Source organism: Sapajus apella, unplaced genomic scaffold, assembly GCF_009761245.1.
Source record: "Sapajus apella isolate SASKATOON/1434 unplaced genomic scaffold, GSC_monkey_1.0 scaffold215, whole genome shotgun sequence".
Lineage (NCBI taxonomy): Eukaryota > Metazoa > Chordata > Mammalia > Primates > Cebidae > Sapajus > Sapajus apella.
In genome coordinates this window covers 243,589-264,300 of record NW_022437155.1, presented here as the reverse complement: position 1 = coordinate 264,300, position 20,712 = coordinate 243,589, and the positions used below count along the sequence as shown (strand labels likewise).

Genomic DNA, 20,712 nt, shown 5'->3' with positions numbered 1-20,712 from the left:
GAGAGAGACACAGATGTTGGGTGGGCAGAACAGGGGCCAGAGATAGCCCTACGGGAAGCATGGGAGGGCCTCCCAGAGTTCCTCAGAATTAGCTACATTCACTCATTCATTATAAAGAAATACTGATCATCCACTCTGCACATTCCACTGCTGTAGACCCTGGGAACACCATGTCCCTGGAGTCTTAGGGAACGAAGAGTGAGGCAGACAAAAGAAATGTTAGCAAAGCCAGTCTTGAAAACCACAAAAAAGAATGATGTGAGACAGATAGTATGTGTGCTTAAAACTAGTCAGAGGCCTCCGAGGCACACGTGAATGAGGAGGAGGAGTGGCTGCTTTGAAAGCTGGGGAAGGACCTTTCGGGCAGAGGGAATTGAGCACTGGGAATGCAAAGAGGCTCCTCTCCAGCTGCACACCCGCCCCATCTGAGAGCCCGGCCTGCCCTGGCACACCACCTCCTGCATTCTTAGCTGCCTCCCTCTGTCTGGCTGCCTTCCTTTGCCCTTGCTGGACCCCCATGCCCAGCCCTGGGTTGTTCTCTCTTCTTGGCTCCTGAGGCCCTTGTCTTGCCTCTGCCACGGCATTAATCACCCATGCTGGATGTGCCTGTTGACTTACGTACCTTCTGCCCTGCCACCAAGTGCTCTGTCTGAAACCCAGGTCTCCATACACCCCAGCTCAGAGCCCTTCGGTGGCTTCCCACTGCCTACAGGACCACAGGATGCATGCCTACAGCTCCTTAGCATGCATGGCCACCGGCCTCTGGGCATCCTTCTGGCCCCATCTCCTGCCTGCTCTCCCACCCCAAGCCCTGCCCCAGCATTCTTCATTACAACCCTTTCCCCACATAAGGGTCTTTATAACATGTCCACAAATTCCTTGCTCCTCTTCTCTTCAAGAGGTGAAGTTTATTTCCCTTACTCTTGAGGCTAGGGCTGGTGACTCCCTTCTAACATATAGAATATAACAGAAAAGATGGTATGTGACTTCCAAGACTAGGTCATCGAGACCAATGTTGATGTCCACATGGTGGTAAACTCAGGTCTCTTGCCAATAGTCAGCAAGGAACTGAGGCTTCCTCCCACCAGTCACGTGGGTGCACCATGTTGGAAGTGGAGCCTCCAGCTGCAGTCGAGCCTTCAGACAATACCACCTCACGAGAGACTCCAAGCTAGAACTGCCCAGCTAGCTGCTCCTGGATTCCTGGCCCACAGAAACTATGAGATAATGAACATTTGCTGTTTTAAGCTGCTGTGTTTTGAGGTAATTCGTAACAGAGTGAGTGATAACAAATACAACCCAAATATGCCAACTGTTCTCTGATACGTGTGGGCCTTTGAATATGCTATTCTCCCTGCCTGTGACGTCTCTCACATTGACTTTTCCACTAAGCTCCCCATTATTCTTCAGAGTCCAATAGAAATGTCCTCTCTTCAGTGAAACATCCCTTAATGCCATCCCTAGCCCCTCACCTTCCTCTGCCTGCCCCAGAGTTGGCCCCTGCCCTGCGAGCTCACCAAGCCCACACACAGCTCTGACATGGTTCTTCCTATTCCATGTTTCCTCAGAGGCCTGTTGAGACCACCCTACTTGCCTTTGCAGGCAGCAGAAGGCCGGCATCCAGAAAGCTTCAAGAAGGCTCTGTCAACTGGCTGGAGAGCCACCAATTAGAATTTCATTCCAGTGGGATGAGTATTTTTTTTCAAGTATTTTGCATTAAATATTTAAAAGTAGAAGCTTCCATTTTTTTCCTCCAAATGGTGGAAGAGCATGAGGACTCATCAATAAGAGACTTCATCTTACTCTATCCCAATAAATTGGGCAAGGGATCCGACCTACCTGGATCAGAGCAAGCACTTTGTCCTGTACAATGGTGGGAGGGTTGTTCTTGGGAGAGATAATTTTGACCAGAACACTGTCGATGAAATCTCGGTTGGCCACAAGGATGTGGAAGCGGTGGCCACAGTTCTTCACACATGTCTCCAGCACCTGGTGTGGGGAAGGAAGGAGAGGGGTCACCCCAGTGGGAGCTGGAAAAGACACTGGGAACTGAGGAGGGCAGCTGAGTTTCCACCAGCCGCTCTGTCTTGCTCCTAGATCAGCTTTCTGACATGTCTCTTCCAGAGCCAAACCTGCATGGCACACGCATTCCCATACTCCATTCTCCAGGGATGACAGCAGCCCCTTACTGACTGAAGTCTCCTGTCCCTGCACAATAATCAGGCAATTAGTTGGTAATTGAGGCACCAGTTTTGCATGATAAGGATGCTAGTGTTTTAATGGGATCAAAATGACTGAGCCGTCCCTGAAAATTAGCATTTCAACTCCTCTCTCTGGGCCTCTGGGTATGAGGCATTAGCCAATGGGACACGGGCTCTGTCACAAGAGGAGGCTGCTATGACAGCTTGAATTGCTTAGTGAGTTACTGGCCCTTATATGTGAGAAAGCAAATGCATACACACATCCCCCACTCAACCTTGCTTCTAAAACCAAAATTGGGAATGACAAAAGATTTTCCACTCTTGACAAACGTTTTGTGGACCTCAGCTGCCAGGTGACTTTAAGGTCCATGTTTGATTCAGACTCTGGCTGCTCCTCCCTTGTCTGGGAAAACGAATGCCACAGGCCTTAGCTGCTCAGAAAAGCCCAGCATACTGGTTCTGGCCAGAGGGTCAGTGAGGGCTCACATCTCAGCTCCACCACTTTCTCCGTGAATGGCCCAGGACATCTTTCTGAGCCTCAGCATCCATATATGTGAAGAGGAGATGATGAGCTCTCCTTTGCAAGATTGTTCAAAGATTAGCAAGAATACATTTAAAGCATAGGCTGGGCGTGGTGGCTCATGCCTGTAATCCCAGCACTTTGGGAGACTGAGGCAGGCAGGTCACCTGAGGTCAGGCGTATAAGACCAGCCTGACCAGCCTGGCAAAACCCCGCCTCTACTAAAAATACAAAAACTAGCCAGGCTTGGTGGCATGCACCTATAGTCTGAGCTATTCTGGAGGCTGAGGCAGGAGAGTTGCTTGAACCTGGGAGACAGGGGTTACAGTGAGCTGAGATTGCGCGTTGCAGTGAGCTGAGATTGCGCCACGGCACTAGCCCAGGTAACAGAACAGAACTCTGTCTTAAAAACATACGTACATACATAGTGCACCTAGCAAAAAATCATGCATAGGGGAGGTACCCAATAAATGATGATCATGATTACATGATTATTATTCAGAAGGCTGCTGTACACACGAGGAAGGGGGTGGCCTCTTATTCTCCCATAGGACAGGTGTGTAGCCTCTTGGAATTTGGAGGTACCAACTGGGAAGAGCTCTCTGAACTTTCCAGCACTCTGTAAACCAATCCATAGGATTGGGGCCCTTCCCATGCCACCAGCCCCCAGGCCACAGTCTACTAATTGGAGAATGCCTCCTCAAAACCACATCACCAGTAACAGGGAACATTTCTGACTACCTTGGTTATTCTCATTTGCCCAAACTAATCCAACCACTGATTGACTTCTGCAGCCATCCCACAGGGTTGGGTTCATGCAACTGGGCTCTACCTGGACAAATCATAGCTGTAAAGAAAAGTCCATAAATGGAACATTGACTGAATGCAACTATGTGCCAGGCACTATGAGAGATTCTTCCATATCATATGTAATTTTATCCAATTCTCACAGCTAATTACTTCTCCTTAAATGGACCTTAATATTCCATGTTTTAGAGTTAAGAGGTTTAGAAAGGTGAAGACATTGGTCTGGGTACAAACTGTCAGTCAGTGTCAGAAGCAGCACAGGAGCTGTGATCAGCCTTCTCTGGAGCCCCAGTCTACTCCCCCACCTCGAAGCCACAGAGCCCTCCCTCCCTCCCTCCCTCACAGATCTCCTCCAGGCAGCCACATCAGCTGAGAGTACCTCAGATGACAAGCAACATGTGTTAGATTTCTTGTTCCCTCATTTGGTCCTGGAAATAACCCTGTAAGGTGGGAATCATCCCATTTTAGAGACGAGGAAACTGAGGATAAGGGGTGCCATGAAACTTAACCTAGGAGGCCAAAGCTGGGCCTCCCCATGCCGTGCAGCTCTGCAGCCAGCCAGAATCGATTCTTGCCCCGCTGCAGGCTGCACCTTAGGAGGCAACAGGTTCCTCTGGGCTTGCCAAGGAAGATGCTGGAGCTCAGCACCCCAGGGCCTCTGAGCAACCATAGATTTTACTGAGCCAAGGAGGCATTTTCCTTTCCGAGTCTGCTTGTGCCTGATTCTGGTAACCATGTGGTAATTGGCATTCACTGTCTCACAGTGATCCATGAGGGCACTGAGATGAACTAGAGGGGTTCTTTCTGCCCTCAAGGGACTTATAGGAACCTTTCTCTCTAGGATTCTCTAAAATCTTTCTCCCAACTCAGGCAGTGGGCTGTTGGGGTCAGGGCAGATGGCAAGAAGTATACTTTATTTCATGAGAAGCAGGTGGGAAAGGCAAGGCTGCGAGTGGGAAAGAGAATTGGAAAAAGAGGCATAGGTCTGAGGGGCAGGGCAGCCTGGGGCTCTACTCCACTCTGAGAGCAGCAGTGGGCAGGAGCCGCTTCCCACCTTTAGGAAACTCATGCTTAGCTTCTCCAGCACAGCAGTCCTCAAGGTCAGTGTGTCCCAGCCTGGCCTTGGAAGTGTCCTGGACAGAGATGCATATGCCACAGAGCAGTCCCAAAGCCTGTCTTAGCAGGAGGTACAGGACGTTCTCTTTGGGCTGGCAAGAGCTATTTAGGCCACCCTGCCAAACACGACCCTAACGGATTTGTCCCTATGGGTTGAAAGGCATGAAACATACAGTTGTAATTTTCCAGAATGAAGCCAAAACCCATAGTGAAACCAAAAGGATCCTCTAAGCAATCAGAAATGATGTTTTAAGTCCACAAATGATGTTTTAAGTCCACAAGCAGAGAGGCCCTCGGGGCTTCTTACTAACTTATTTTGGGTAAATATTAACAAGCTTGGTGGGTACAGATATGAAGTCAGGAAAGGGCCACAAGAGACAGGAGGACTGAAAGCGACTAACAGGGTAAGTGAAGCCCTAGCAGGAGACAGGAGACCACGCAAAGTGCACTAGGATGGAGCCTCAGGGTAGGGACGGCAGCTCTGTGCATTTCACAGGCCTCCCAAAGGCATGGCTGGGTTTGTAGTGAAGACCCAATCTGCAGGAAAGGTCAAACAGTGTCCATCGTGCCCTGCTAGAGGACGGCAAGTAAACCCAGAGTTCACTTGGAAAGATTTCCATCCAACACGATGACCATGAAGTTGGGTGTGTAAATACAGAAATTTTAGATAGCAGTAGCATGCCCTGACATATACATTAGGGCTCATTCCCTGGTGATATGAGTTATTGAAAGCCATTCATTTTGAGCATCACTCCTGGTTTAGTCAATGCTGTGGTTCAAATTCTGAGAAAAAATAAAAATAAAAGCTTCAACTCTCTATTTCTTAACCAGTCTTTTCTCTATTATTCAAATCCCAATTCCCTGGCAGAGCTCTCTTAATAAGTTTCGGGGTTTCACTTGGGCAAAAAATCCAAACAGGCTCTGTGCTTTAAAAGGAAACATGGCTGTTTTGGATAAATAACCTACTATTTCCAAGCCCCAGAGACGTTGACCTGGTGACCTGTTACAGTTTCTATTTTAAGAACTTACTGTGGCCCAGATTTTGTCACATCTGAAAAACTGTTAGCTCTCAAGACAGAAATAATACCTGAAGCCGTCTTTTTAAATTCTCTGACAGCTTTGGTAAGGGCAAAAATCTGGTCTGTTCCTTCCTGAAAAAAGTCACTTGGCTGACTTTTTCAAGAGTCTTTGTAGCTATTTTCAGTTTTTACCCCATGCAAAAGACTGCTTTATGATGGCAATCCACAGCTTGGTACCTCACTAGCTGTGAAGGCTGGGTAAACCTCCAGATCTCTCTGAGCCTCAGTTTCCTCATCTGTATGAGGGGCATAGTGAAATATCTTTTGGAGGGTAGTTGTAAACATCTGCATTACTGTCCAAAAAGCTCAGCACAGTCCCAGGCCGGTACTTAACAGGTGGAATTTAACATTTTTTTTTTTTTTTGAGACAGAGTCTCCCTCTGTCACCAGGCTGGAGTACAACGGTATGATTTTGGCTCACTGTAGCCTCTGCCTCCCAGGTTCAAGCGATTCTCCTGCCTCAGCCTCCCAAGTAGCTGGGACTACAGGCACGCACCACCATACCCGGCTAATTTTTTATATTTTTAGTAGAGACAAAGTTTCACCATATTGGCCAGGCTGGTCTCGAACTCCTGACCTTGTGATCCACCCACCTCGGCCTCCTAAAGTGCTGGGATTACAAGTGTGAGCCACTGCACCCAGTCAACATTTTTATAAAGAGGAAACTGACATCTAGAGAAGGAGTTGGTCTCAGTCTCAGAGCAGGTTGCTGGCTGAAAAGTGACCTACTCCAGACCTTTAGCTCCTCTGCTCTGGACTTTTGTAACTGATGGCACTGCACACACCTTATCTTTTACGGATATACATTCACCAAATTGAAGCTCATTCCCTGTTTCAGAGGACAGGAAAACCCAAAGGCAATACCAGAAGGCTTTGCTGAATTCCAGTGGCCCAGGCACCAAGCCATTCTGAGGTTGTGCTGAGTGGGCAGAAGGAAAGCTCTATGACGGGGGCAAGGCTAGAAGCAAGGAGTCCCCCAGATGCCTTCCCTCCCCAAGGAGAGTAGCACTCACTGTTAATGCCAGCATCACCTCTCTGTAGTTCCGGTTCCCGTTGAGCCGCTTCTTTAGGGCTCTAATGGCATCCTTTGGCCTGGAGAAAAGGACAGACATTTTAAGATACTTACAATGCCACTTGGGGATACGATCCTACAGATATGTGAACTAGCATATATGCAAAACTATTCGCTGGCTGCAGCATGTTTGTAAATGTAAAAGACTAGAAACAAACTGCATGTCCATCAATACAAAACAGGTTAAATTAAATCAACACAATGGAATACTATGCAGCTGCAAAAAAGAATAAAGAAACTCTTGCACCAATATGGACCAAACTCAAAGACATGTGCACAAAGTTCTTTGCATAACAGTGTACAAAGTTTGCTATTAGTTGAGTTATAGAAGGGAAGTATACATAGCACACAAGCCAGCATAGGGAAGAGAATCTCTAGAAGGAGCTACAACAACCTGGTAACTGTGGCTGCCCCTAAGGAAGGGAACCAAAGGTGGGAGGGAGGTTTTTCACTGGACTGCCTTTCTGCAGACCTTTTGAATTCTGCGTCACTTGCAAGTATTATTTATTCAAAACCATAACTAACCCACTGGTGTGTGGGCACACAGAAGAGAGTTTTTCCAGAGAAACCATAAGAGAGACACAGAAGAGACAGTGCCAGGTACTTGTGAGGCCTGGATGTCCAGCTCTTCCTAAATTTCATGGAACTCTTTTTCCCAGAGAAAGCTTAAGTGAGTCTCCTTAAAACCCAACAAGTTAGGCCGGGCGCGGTGGCTCAAGCCTGTAATCCCAGCACTTTGGGAGGCCGAGGCGGGTGGATCACAAGGTCAAGAGATCGAGACCATCCTGGTCAACATGGTGAAACCCCGTCTCTACTAAAAATACAAAAATTAGCTGGGCATGGTGGCGCGTGCCTGTAATCCCAGCTACTCAGGATGCTGAGGCAGGAGAATTGCCTGAACCCAGGAGGCGGAGGTTGCGGTGAGCCGAGATCGCGCCATTGCACTCCAGCCTGGGTAACAAGAGCAAAACTCCATCTCAAAAAAAAAAAAAAAAAAAAAAGCCAACAAGTTTTGTGCTTTTAGGTGACAGATCTGAGGTAGATCCCTAGAGAAAATCTTGTAGAATTATAGGCAATACTCAATTCACAAATGGGCCATGTCCAAAAGTTGGAGTGAAGTTGCATGGAAGTTGGAGTGAGTTCTTCCTTAATTACTGTTATACCTTAGAGTTAGGATCCTCAGCCAGCCCTCTAAGTATACATATTACAAGTAGGTCTTATGTCTAACATTTAATTTATTCTAACTCAGGATTCAACAAAGCTGTGGGCCTAGAAGCTGCCCCTGGCACAAAGTCCCTGTGCTGACCCATCACCCTATGCTCTGGGAAGCCCTTAGTCTGGCTGTGGATCAGCCCTTTGCTATCACACATGGATTCCAGCCTTCCACTAATCCATACGCCAATACACTGGTATTTCCCAGCTTGAATGTTTGTACATCAGGGATCTCCTATTCCTACAGTTTTAAAATATTTATACTCTATTTACCAAATGAAAGGGCCCCTTCAAATGTATATGAGGAAGTTGAGGAAGGGAAAGAATAGATGCTCTGCTAATCAGCTTAATTTAAGAGAAAGTGGGCCAAGCATGGTGGCTCATGCCTGTAATCCCAGCACTTTGGGAGGCCAAGGCAAGTAGATCGCTTGAGGTCACGTGTTCAAGACCAGCCTGGGCAACATGGTGAAACCCTTTCTCTACAAAAATACAAAAAAATTAGCTGGGCATGGTGGTATGTGTTTGTAATTCCTGCTACTCTGGAGGCAAAGGTAAGAGAATCACTTGAACCTGAGAAGTGGAGATTGCAGTGAGCCGAGATCATGCCACTGCACTCCAGCCGGGTTGACAGAATGAGATTCCATCTCAAAAATAAAAATTAAAAAAAGGTGAAAGGAGCAAGGCTTTGGAAGAAATTTTTAAAACACCCTGAATCACCTGTTTCCCATTCCCAGCTTGACATATGGCTGCCTTGCAGGAATTCTTGGCCCCTGGGTCAAAGGGCAGATGAGACATAAGGCTCCATGGGGACTGGGCCCAGAGCCAAGTATGTCTGCAGTACAGCTGCCATTTCCAAAAGGGGATGCTGATTTCTGCAAATATGGGACTTAACCAGCTCTCTGTGTTGAGGGCTGTTTGTGGCCTGAGAGCTGATGAAATTCAGTGGCTACTGGCCAAGAGCATGGACTGATTTCCTCTCTCCAAGGCTCTGCCAAATCACTGTTGTCCCTGACCCACAGCCGCCACACCCCTCAGTCCTGTCTCTCTTCTGTCCTCTTGAACTTCCACGGAACGGGAAAATAGGAAGAGCACCTGAGGGCCACGATCACTTCTGGCTGGCAGAGCACCAGCACATTCAGGGCTCTCCTGGTGTGGGGGCAGCGGGGTGGGAAATCAGACAGTCAGCAGGCTCCTGGGTGAGGTTTAAAATGGAAATTCATCCACAGGCTGTGGGAAGTACTGGCTGAGAGTGATGGGTGAGCACAAAAGCAAGTATTTATCTCTCTCCCTGGGGGAGAAGCTTCAGAGAGAAGGATCAAAGTCATGTCAACGGAATCACAAAGTTTCAAGAAGCTGCAGCAGATTAGATAGTGTGGAGTTGGAAACCAGGAGAAGAGAGAGAAGCGTGTGTCAAGAGCCAGACGGAGCAGAAAGAAAGGATCGGGAAGAATCGGTGGCCTGTGTTGACATGGCACCAAGCCCTAGCAGCCTTCAGGGGAAAGGTCCAGCTCCTCAGGCAGTGCTCACAGCCTCATGATCTGGCCTCTGGGCCATGATCAGGCTCCTCAAAGTCTCCCTGGACCCTAGACTTACAAGAACTCTTTCCTGATCCCCAAACAAACTTCCTGTCATGCCTCCAGCCACGGCCTTTATATCTCTTTGTCCTTCACCTTCAGAACTACTCTCTGGAAAAGCTTTCACCTCATCACCCTCAAGGGTGACACCGCTGCCCCTCTTTCATCACCCTGAACACCCCCTCCCTAGTTATTACCTTGCTCTATTGCATGTCTTCAGTTCCTCCTCTGTGCCCTTTCCAGCTTAGAAGGTAGAATATAGACAAAGATTCTGTGGCTGAGGAGGGTCCAGAGATGGCCATGAAAATGACCCAGGTCAGTGGGTCCTCATGAGAGCTGCACATCAGAGTCACCTGGAGTGCAATTCCCAAATCCACAAGCTGTGCCTTAATTGGGCAGGTCTGGGGCGAGGCCAGGAAAACAGTCTAAAACAGTCCCAGTCCGAGCACTGTGGCTCAAGCCTATAATCCCAGCATTTTGGGAGGCCAAAGTGGGCGGATTACCTGAGGTCAAGAGTTCAAGACCAGCCTGGCCAACATGGTGAAACCCCGTCTTTACTAAAAATACACTATTAGCCAGGTGTGGTGGTGCACACCTGTAATCCCAGCTACTACAGAGGGTGAGGCAGGAGAATTGCTTGAGCCTGGAAAGTGGTGGTTGCAGGAAGCTGAGATGGCGCCTTTGCACTCCAGCCTGGGTGACAAGAGCAAAACTCTGTCTCAAAAAAATAAAATAAATAAATAAAAAATAAATAAAAACAGTCCCAGGTAGGTTATTCAGTCAGCCACTCCTGGTTAATGTCTGAGGGACTGTCACACAAGGCCTTAAGCACCAGCATTCCTCAGGCTGATGGTGACCTCAGCCCTGGACATTAGGGAAAGGCCAAGGAGAGGCCTCTGGGTAGTTTACCAATCTACACCCACTAGGACCACAGCCTCCCATTGGTAAAGCACCGCACAAACACAAGGCGTACAGGCAGCACTTCAGCGGCTGCGGCCAGGTGAGCCTGTGCCCGCATCCTGCAAGTGCCCTTCCGAGCTGTGCTGCAAGGCCTTTGGCAAGTGCCCAAACTACGCGGCCTAAGTTTCCTTAACACTGAAACTGGCTGTCATTACCATATAGAGCTGTTGGGGGTGGGGGGCGCTGTTTGTGATGACGTATGGCATGGCTGGACACAGGGCCTGGCCCGTGGCAAGTGCTCAGAGATGGCAGACAGGGTAAGGGCAGTGAATCCACAGAGATCATCACCAAGACTGGGCAGATAACTGACACCCAAGTGAATGATGACAAAAGTCATGGGCAATGGAAATCTTTAAAGGGAAATAGTAAATCCATATATATAGTATGGATATGAAGATACAGTTACATAGCCAGATACTTCATATATATTTACTCCTTTAATCCTTATAACAACCCTATGAGACAGGTATTATTGGCAATTCCATTTTATAAATGAGGAAATGAGACACAGACACAGAGAGATGAGTAGCTCACACAGGGTCGCACAGTAAGTGAGTGATGACCTAGGATTGCTCCAGCCTGGGGTTTCCATTTCCTCCCCTTCCTCCACCTGCCTCATCTGGCTAATACCCTGGCACCCTGTAAGACTCCAGTCTGGTGTCACCTCCTCCAAGAAGGCTTTGCTGCCCAAAGTCCCAAGGCTGCCCACTACCACTGCACTAGTCTCTGTAGCTATATATAGCTTCTCTCTCTCTTTCTCCCTCCCCGCACCCAGCACTCATCATGCTGTGTTATGCTTATGTTTTTATGCCTGCATTCCTCATCAGACTATGAGTGCCTTAGAGACTTCATTCATTTATTCATTTATTTAACACATATTTATCAAGAGCTAATCACACGCATTGTGCTAGGTACTAGGGACGAAACGGTGAGCAAAACAGATGGAAATTCTCCTGGAGCTCACAGCCTCATGGGGGTTGCAGGGCAAGACAGACACTAATAACTGTCCCACAGATTTATAAGCTTAAACTGTGATGGGCATCAGTACAACACAGCTTATGAAATCATGTAATAGAGGACTTGTTCAATTCAGGAGAGAAGGGAGTTAGAAAAATGAGATTCAAACAGATCCAGTGAATGATAGGATCTACTTAGAAAGGTGATGGGAACAGAAGGGACAGTAGGTCAGACGCCCTTCAGGGAAGGCACAAAGGTGTAGGTGGGGTAAACTACTGTCAGTCCAACTTGTAGGAGTTTCTCCCACTTAGGAGGAATTTTTTTTTTAAGATATGGGGTCTCACTACATTTTCTAGGCTGGTCTCAAACTCCTGGCCTCAAGCAATCCTCCCACCTCAGCCTCCTGAATAGCTGGGACTACAGGCATGAGCCAGTGCATCCAGGTAGGAAGACGTTTTGAGACACCTCACAGCAGAGGCAAGGAGAGAATATCATCAGGAATCACTGAGGTGCTCTCACTCAAAAAGGGAGCAACAGGAGCTTGGGCCACTTGAAGAGGAAGATGTGTGTGACCAGCCTTCTGGGAGCGGAGGGTTTGAAAAAGAAGGCATTAGCCCCTTCAGAATGAGGACGCTCTCGGGGTTCCTGGGCTTCCTGCCCTCAAACCATAGAGATGTTTGAGCAATTCACTGGAAAATAAGAGTTGCCAACATTTTTGTGTATTGCTCAAATTTGTGGAGAATTTCAAGCTGGGACCAGGAACGTGGAAAATTCAAGGAGCTGAAAGATTAGTGGGGTTGAAGAGCTCAAAGAGAAGCTGTCGAGGGGTCATTGTCATGACCAGCCTCCTTTCTTCCCATCCTCCTCTCTTCCCATCTCCCTTCCACAGTCTTGTCCTCACTTGAACAGGTTATATGTTTAATTATCTTGTTCATGGCCTGCCTCCCAACTCTAGATTGGCAGCTCCCCAAGTGGAGGGAGTCTGTCTTGTTCACTGCTGTGTCCTCAGTATTTATAATAGGGCCTGGTATAAGGTCGTCACTCAAGAAATATTTGTGGCATAAAAGCAGGACCAAGCTCAAGGGGCTGGTCCCCAGTTCGCACATGGCAAGGCTAGAGTGACAGTGCTGAGATGCCAGCCCAGGGATGCCTGAGTCCCAGCTGCCCTCCTTGCCACTCTGAAAACTGTTTAAGAGGGCATGGTTACAGTAAAATAAGTGTTTGTGGTAGGGACGTAGGACTAAATACAGACCAATTTGGAAGAAGTACAAACAGAGTGCATCTATAAAGCAGAAGAAGATACAGGAAATAATAACAAGAATGCATCCAGCAGTGCAGAAATGCAGGAGGGGCAAAGTGGGCTAAGTACATTCACGTCACTTTCCCACTCCCAGCTGTGTCTGCTCCATGCCCTAGACCTCCCTCCACGGACACTGTGGTGCTGACTCCTGGCAAACCAGGGCAGAGACAGGCTGCGAAGGAGAGGCAGAGGCCAGGGAGAAGGGGAGGGAAGAGGTGACATTCGGGCGCAGAGACTAATGGCCACTGGGAACCAAGTAATCAAGCAGCTTCATTTCCACTTGTGATTAAAAGCAGGTGATTAACAGAGGTCTTCCCTGCTCTACCTCCAGCACTGCCATTGGGCAAGTGGGGGAGGGATGAAGACAAAAAGGACAGATAATTCAGAGTGTCAGCTTATTAATGCCAAAGCAAACAGACTAAAAACAAAACAAAAAATGAAACCTGCCACCCTTAGGCCCTGACAAGCTTTGAGTGACCCCTAAAAGCTGAGAGAGGCTTCCCAGGAGAGGGGGGGCACACGTACCCTTCCTCCGTCTCATTGATGATATCACAGATCTCCATATTCAACGTCCAATCCTCACTTTGCAGGGAGCCATCTGTTGCCTTTTCTGTGAAATCAGAGAGAAAATGGGTTTACATTTCTCCTGGAATAAGTGAGCCTTGGCAGGAAATGGGAAGAGACCAGAACCACCACATTCTCCTCCCAAACAGATGGCTGAGCCAACAGAACCGTTCTAGGGGTGCTGCTATCACAAGAGAACATCCGGGGAGAGGTCCTGGCCTGAGGGCTGGTGTTATAACTAGGTTCTTCACTCACCAAACTCTAGACTGAAAAGCTTATGACAGGCCTAAGCCATCAAAAATCACCCCAAACATGAGGATGTTAGGTTTGTGAGCCCATAGAGTCAAATACAGGCTCTGTTACTTACTAGTTGTATGGTCTTGAGCAAATGATTTAACTTCCAGGTGCCAAAGCTAGTGAAAACAACAGTACTTACCTGATACATTTGTTATGAAAATTAAATGGGCTGATATACATGAAACACTTAGAACAGACCCTGGCACAGAGTCAGTACTATACAGGCATTTGCTATTGGGATTATTAAAAATCAATTGCAGTATCACCTCACACCCATTAGGATGGCTGCTATCAAAAAATAGAAAATAACAAGTGTTGGCAAGGATATAGACAAATTGGAATGCTTTTACACTTTTGGTGGGAATGTAAAATGGTACAGCTGCTGTGGAAAACAGTATGGTAGTTAAAACATAGAATTACCCTATGATCTAGCAATTCCACTTCTGAGTATATACCCAGAAGAATTAAAAGCAGGGCCTTGAGGAGATATTTACAGTCCTGTTCATAGCAGCATTAGTCACAACAGCCAAAAGGTGTAAACAGCCTGTGGCCATCAACTAATGATTGGATAAGCAAATTGGATACACATATAATGGAATATTATTCAGTCTTAAAAAGGAAGGAAATCCTATTGCATGCACAATATGGCTGAACCTTGAGGGCCTTGCGCTCAGTGAAATACGCCATTCTCAAAGACAAATACTAGATAATTCTACTCATATGAGGTACATAGAGTAGTCAAATTTAGAGAGAGAAAGTAGAATGGTGGTTGCCAGAGGTTGTTGAGGGGGTGTAGGGGCAATGGGGAGTTATTATTTAATGAACACAGAATTTCAGTTTGGGGAAAATGAAAGAGTTCTGGAGATGGATAGTGTTGATGGTTGCACACAATGTGAACGTGCTTAATGCCACTGAACTGTACACTTTAAAATGGTTAATATGGGCCAGGCGAGATGGCTCACACCTGTAATCTCAGAACTTTGGGAGGCTGAGGCAGGAGAGTTGCTTGAAGCCAGGATTCAAGAACAACCTGGGCAACAGAGCAAGATGCTGCCTCTACAAAATATTTAAAAATTAGCTGAGCATAGTGGCTTGCGCCTACAGTCCCAACTACTAATGAGGCAGAGGCAGGGAGACTGCTTAAGTCCAGGAGTTTGAGGCTGCAGTGAGATATGATTGCACCACTGCATTCCCGCCTAGGTGACACAGTAAGACCCTGTTTCTTAAAAAAAAATTTTGGGGGGGCAGTTTCGGTGGCTCACACCTGTAATCCCAGCACTTTGGGAGGCTGAGGCAGGCAGATCACAAGGGCAGGAGATCGAGACCATGCTGGCTAACACTATGAAATCCTGTGTCTACTAAAAATACAAAAAATTAGCCGGGCATGTGCCTGTAGTCCCAGCTACTTGGGAGGCTGAGGCAGGAGAATCCCTCAAACCCAGGAGGCGGAGGTTTCGGTGAGCCAAGATCGCACCACTGCACTCCAATCTGAGTGACACAGAGAGACTCTGTCTCAAAAAAAAAATTTTTTTTTATGGTTAAAATGGTAAATTGAATGTTATGTGTATTTTAAAAACCACCACCAAAAAAGACAGAAAAATTATACATAGGTCAATGGACTGTTGAGTTGGGAAGTAGCAGAGTGGGGATCAGAGATCATTTGGGTCTGTAACATCCTTTGACAGTAAACTTAGGGCCTGCAGAAGAAAAGGAAAAAGTACAGGAGCTCAGGATCATCAGTGGCAGAGACAGGACTAGAACCAGGGTCACCGACTCCCTTCCCCCTCTGGGCTGTGAGCTCTGTAAGGGCAGGGACTAGGTCTGTCTTGCCTTCCACTATGTCCCCAGTACCCAGCACTCAGCAGCAGTGCAATACTTACACCAGATGAATGACCATGTTAGCATCCCTTCCTCTAAGCTGTGGATCTCAGCCCTGGTTGCACATGAGAACCACCTAGGAGCTGCTAGAGCACGCCAATACCTGAGCCTCATGCCTCAGAGGTTCTACTTTGAATGGTATGGGGTAGAAATCAGGGATTATTATTATTATTATTTGATACAGAGTCTCACTCCATGGCATAGGCTGGAGTGCAATGGTGTGATATCAGCTCACTGCAACCTCAGCCTCCCAAGTAGCTGGGATTACAGGTATGTGCCACCACGCCTGGTTAATTTTTGTATTTTTAGTAGAGACAGCTTTCATCATGTTGGCCAGGCTGGTCTCTAACTCCTGAATTCAGGTGATCCACCTGCCTCAGCCTCCCAAAGTGTTGGGATTACAGGCGTGAGCCACCGCACCCAACCCCGACACTCTTAATGATTGGGGAGGTAGATGATTTGGCTGTTTTCTTCTCCATTCTCACTAAAAGGATGTTGCTGAATGCAAAATGCTAAAACCAGCCCTCTTTTGCCTTCTGGTGTTGGCTGCTTCTGAAGTCACTATATTTAACATCAAAGTGTAGAAAGCGGCAGCCAAAAAGCCAAGCCGCTGGATTGCGAGGCTCTTCCAAACAGGGCTGCCTTAGGTTTCAGAGAGCACAGGAGGGTGGGTGGGCAGAAAATCATGCTCAGAGCCAGCACTATCACTGCTGTCAGCATCAAGGCTTCAGGGCATCCTGGCCTGGGTCCGACACCAGGAGAGAGAAAATGCCATGGCAACGGCATCAGGATGCTATGCTGCTCTCACACTGAAGGTTTAATGGGAGCTGCATCTGATTATCCGAGCTCAGGCTGCCCTGCCCTATCCAGTCCAGCCCAGCCTGGCCCGCCCTACCCAGCCTCTTGCCCAGCCCAGCCCTTGACCATTAGTATCTCACCAGAGAGGTCAGCACTTTACAATTATCCATCCAGAGGGCTAGCTGGTGGGAATGACTTGCCCCACTGCTCCCTAGAGCACCGTGTTTCTGCAGTTGCACCAGGTTTTATTTTAGGTTTTGACGATTTAGGTGACAAAATAAATGAGACTGAGTTTTGCTTTGCTCTGGCCTGGGGACAAGACTGAGTGAGGAAGCCCACATTGAGTGGCCTTAGTTCCAGAGGCAATCAGATCCAACTTTGCTCTTGATTTGCTAGAAATTCTTTTATGAAGAGAAAAATCAGAACTGATTTGAGCTCCTCTCTCAGCCTTACTCCCCTCATCTGTTTCAGCAGAGCTAAATACCCATGGTTGTGTTGGTGTGGCGTTTTCTGCAAAATGAAAAGAAAGAAGCATTCTTTTTGGGTTTGTTCTTTACAATCAAAATGAGTATATATCTTTTAGCTTGAAAACTCGAATCCCAGTAATTGAATAGAACGCGCTGACCCTGAGGATAAGTTATCATGCCTTTGAACCCTTCCCCAGTATTATAAGAGGAAAGGAGAGGGTGAATATAAGGTTAATGGATTCTGCTGCTAAACCGAACTTGGAAATGAGGTTTTATTGATTTAATATTTCCTCTATTAAGCCTCCCAAGACTGTATCCTTTGTGGCCCTACCAAAGTGCAATCTCTGTACTTTCTTCTCCATGAGAGTATGCCACAGCTTGAGTTCTGTGAAGGGGAGAGATGACTACCCCCTGGCCAGCTGGCCTCTCCCCTTCCTGGCTCAAAAGAGTAGCAAGCCCAGGCCCGCAGGCAGAGCTGCTTCTGTCAGGATGAGTCTCCTCCAGAGGAGGTTGCCGGATTTATGGCTGCAGACATGCCCCTACTGTGTGTGACCCAGGTAGTGAGTCATTCTTCTGGGAGTGGACACCTTGAAGAGGAGGGGTGTTCAGAGACAGCTGCAGGAAGAGCAGGGGCAGGAGGCAGGCACCATTTCATTGCTGCAGGCTTCCAGCATACCTGGGGCTCATCCTGCCTCTGGATAAGCCACAAGGTGACAGGGCACACTGCTGTCTCAGTCGCTACACCAAATTCTCCCCGTTAACCTTCCTGAAGCCTCTGCCCTCAGTCTTTTCTTCTTTTAGACTAAACTGATGGTGCCTACCACCACACCCATTCTTCCCAGCTCTGCCTGCCCTCCCTCTGATTTCTCCCTGATAGGCCCAGGTGTGCTCCTTGCTGGCTTTATGACTTTTACTCTCTTTTCCACATGCATGAAAAGGGCAGGGAAGGGGTAAGGCATCTCTGGGGCCTATCTGGCTCTTAGCCATTGCTGACATGCATTCTCATCCCTTCCTCTCCTCCTCCACCTTCCCCATCTGGTAGACAAGTATCAAATACTGCATCTGTACCTGCCAGCCTGATGCTGTCTGAGGACTAATTTGCTTAAGATTTCTCCAAATCTCAAGAGCCTCCCAGCCCCTGACCAGTTCTCTGCCTGTGTATTGCATTCATCTGAAGTCAGATTCTCACTATCTGGGGGTGGGGTTGCTTTCTCAGAGCAGTGGCTTGGCAGGGCACCTGGAGGCACCTGGGTGGTCAAAAGCCTCTGAGGCTTTGAGTGCCAAGTATGATGAATAAAGAGAAAAGGTTAGGGATATATCCTTTATGGTTAAAAAATTTAAAAAGAGCAATAAATAAAACAATGAGGCTTTTTGATGCAGACGGAAGACTGTTGCACAAATGTTTTGAGCAACGGCTATATTTTTGGAGTGTGCTGTCACTGCTTGTAAATTATAGCTTCTTTTGTTTGGATGTGTGAGTTCTATCTAGTATGTTACGTAAAAAACAAGTGTCACTTCACCATAGCTGCATCCAGTAAAACAAGGACACTTCCAGCTTGTACAGAGGTCTTCTACGTTATTATCCCAGTATCAGCAGAAGTGTGGGTTGTATTACACTTTTGTTAAAATAGTGGTGAAGGTATCCTTTCATGAATTGAGAGTTAGGATGGGGTAGTTTCAGAATTCCTCCAAGTTATTAACTTCAGATCTAAACTCAGGCTTTGCTAGCAGGTGAGACTATATCATGCAAATGCCCAGGCTTTAGAGACAGAACTGGGATCAAATATTGGTACCAGCAATTCAACTGTGGGATCCTGGCTTACCGGGTGTGAAGTGGTATCTCATTGTGGTTTCGTTTTGTATTTCTCTAATGACTACTGATGTTGAGCATTTTTTCATGTGCTTTTTGGCCATTTGTAGATTTTCTTTGGAGACATATCTATTCAAACTTTTTTGCTCCCCCCTCTTTTTTTAAGAAACAGGATCTCACTTTATGACCTAGAATGGAGTACAGTGGACCAATCACAGTGCTTGGACCAACCAAGCTCATTGCAGCCTTGAAGTCCTGGTCTCAAGCAATCCTCCCACCTCAGCCTCCCAAGTAGCTGGGACTTCAGGCATGCAGCACCACACCTAGCTAATTTAAAAAAAAACTTATGTAGAGATGGGGGTCTTGCAGTGTTACCCAGGCTGGTCTTGAGCTCTTGGCCTCAAGTGATCCTGGCCTTGGCCCCCACAAAGTGCTAGGATTACAGGCATGAGCCACAATGCCTGCTCCCATTTTTAAACTAAGTAGTGTTTTGTTTTGTTTTTTTGTCATTAAGTTGTAAGAGTTCTTTTTATATTTTGAATATTAATCCCTCCTATTTTATGGTTGCCTTTTCACTCTCTTGATAGTATCCTTTAATGCACAAAAGGTTTAAATTTGGATTGTCCCATTTATCTATTTTTTTCTTTTGTTGCCTGTGCTTTTGGTGTCATATCTGAGAAATCTTTGCTAAATTCAATGTCATGATTTCCCCTTTTATTTTTTTTTTATTATTTTTTTCTTTTTTTTAAGACGGGGTTTCACCATGTTGGTCAGGGTGGTCTTGAACTCCAGACCTCAGGTGATCCGCCCGCCTTGGCCTCCAGAGTACTTGGATTACAAGCGTGAGCCACCACGCCCGGCCATGATTTCCCCTTTTTAAGATTTTTATAGTTTTCCCTTCCCTCTTATGTTTAGGCCTTTGGTCTGTTTGGAGTTCATTTTTGCACATGGTATAAGATAAGGGTCCAACTTCATTCTTTTGCATGTGGATATTCAGTTTTCCCAGCACCATTTGTTGAAAAGACTGTCCTTTCCCCTCTAAATAGTTTTGGCACCCTTGTTGAAAATCAATTGACCACATATGGGAGAGTTTATCTCTGAGTTCTCTATTTTATTCCATTGGTCCATATGTCTTTCCTTATTCCAATACCACATTGTTGTGATTACTGTAGTTTTGCAGTAAGTTTTCAAATCAGAAAGTGTGAGTCCTCCAACTTTGTTCTTTTTATTTTTTTATTTTTATTTATTTTTTTTTTGAGACGGAGTTTCGCTCTTGTTACCCAGGCTGGAGTGCAATGGCGCGATCTCGGCTCACCGCAACCTCCGCCTCCTGGGTTCAGGCAATTCTCCTGCCCCAGCCTCCTGAGTCGCTGGGATTACAGGCACGCGCCACCATGCCCAGCTAATTTTTTGTATTTTTAGTAGAGACGGGGTTTCACCATGTTGACCAGGATGGTCTCGATCTCTTGACCTCGTGATCCACCCGCCTCGGCCTCCCACAGTGCTGGGATTACAGGCTTGAGCCACTGCGCCCGGCCAACTTTGTTCTTTTTAAAAGTTGTTTGGGGCCAAGCACGGTGGCTCACACCTGTAATTCCACCATTTTGGGAGGCCAAGGCAGGTGGATCACATAAAGTCGGGAGTTTGAGACCAGCCTGGTCAACACAGTGAAACCCTGTCTCTATTAAAAATACAAAAATTAGCCAGGTGTGGTGGTGCGCACCTGTTGTCCCAGCTGCTTGGGAGGCTGAGGCAGGAGAATGGCTTGAACCCGGGAGGCAAGGTTGCAGTGAACCAAAATCACGCCACTGCACTCCAGCTTGGGTGACAGAATGAGACTCCATTTCAAAAAAAATAAAAATAAAAATAAAAAGATAAGGCCGGGCGCGGTGGCTCACGCCTGTAATCCCAGCACTTTGGGAGGCCGAGGCGGGTGGATCACAAGGTCAAGAGATCAAGACCATCCTGGTCAACATGGAGAAACCCCGTCTCTACTAAAAATACAAAAAATTAGCTGGGCATGGTGGCGCGTGCCTGTAATCCCAGCTACTCAGGAGGCTGAGGCAGGAGAATTGCTTGAACCCAGGAGGCGGAGGTTGC

General features: G+C 47.1%; 1 protein-coding gene across 9 annotated transcripts in view; it reads right to left on the bottom strand.

Annotated features, from left to right (window-relative positions):
• TOM1L2 (target of myb1 like 2 membrane trafficking protein) overlaps window positions 1–20,712 on the bottom strand; it is a 122,218-nt gene that overhangs the window by 42,747 nt on the left and 58,759 nt on the right. For 6 of the 9 annotated variants that reach the window (XM_032270698.1, XM_032270700.1, XM_032270701.1 and 3 more), the window contains exons 2-4: window positions 13,324–13,408; window positions 6,737–6,815; window positions 1,840–1,989 (exon numbers count right to left, since the gene is read on the bottom strand). In XM_032270698.1, the coding sequence (XP_032126589.1) occupies window positions 1,840–1,989; window positions 6,737–6,815; window positions 13,324–13,408 (314 nt within the window). The remainder of the gene's footprint in view (window positions 1–1,839; window positions 1,990–6,736; window positions 6,816–13,323; window positions 13,409–20,712) is intronic. The other 3 variants (XM_032270702.1, XM_032270705.1, XM_032270704.1) reach the window with 2 other exon arrangements.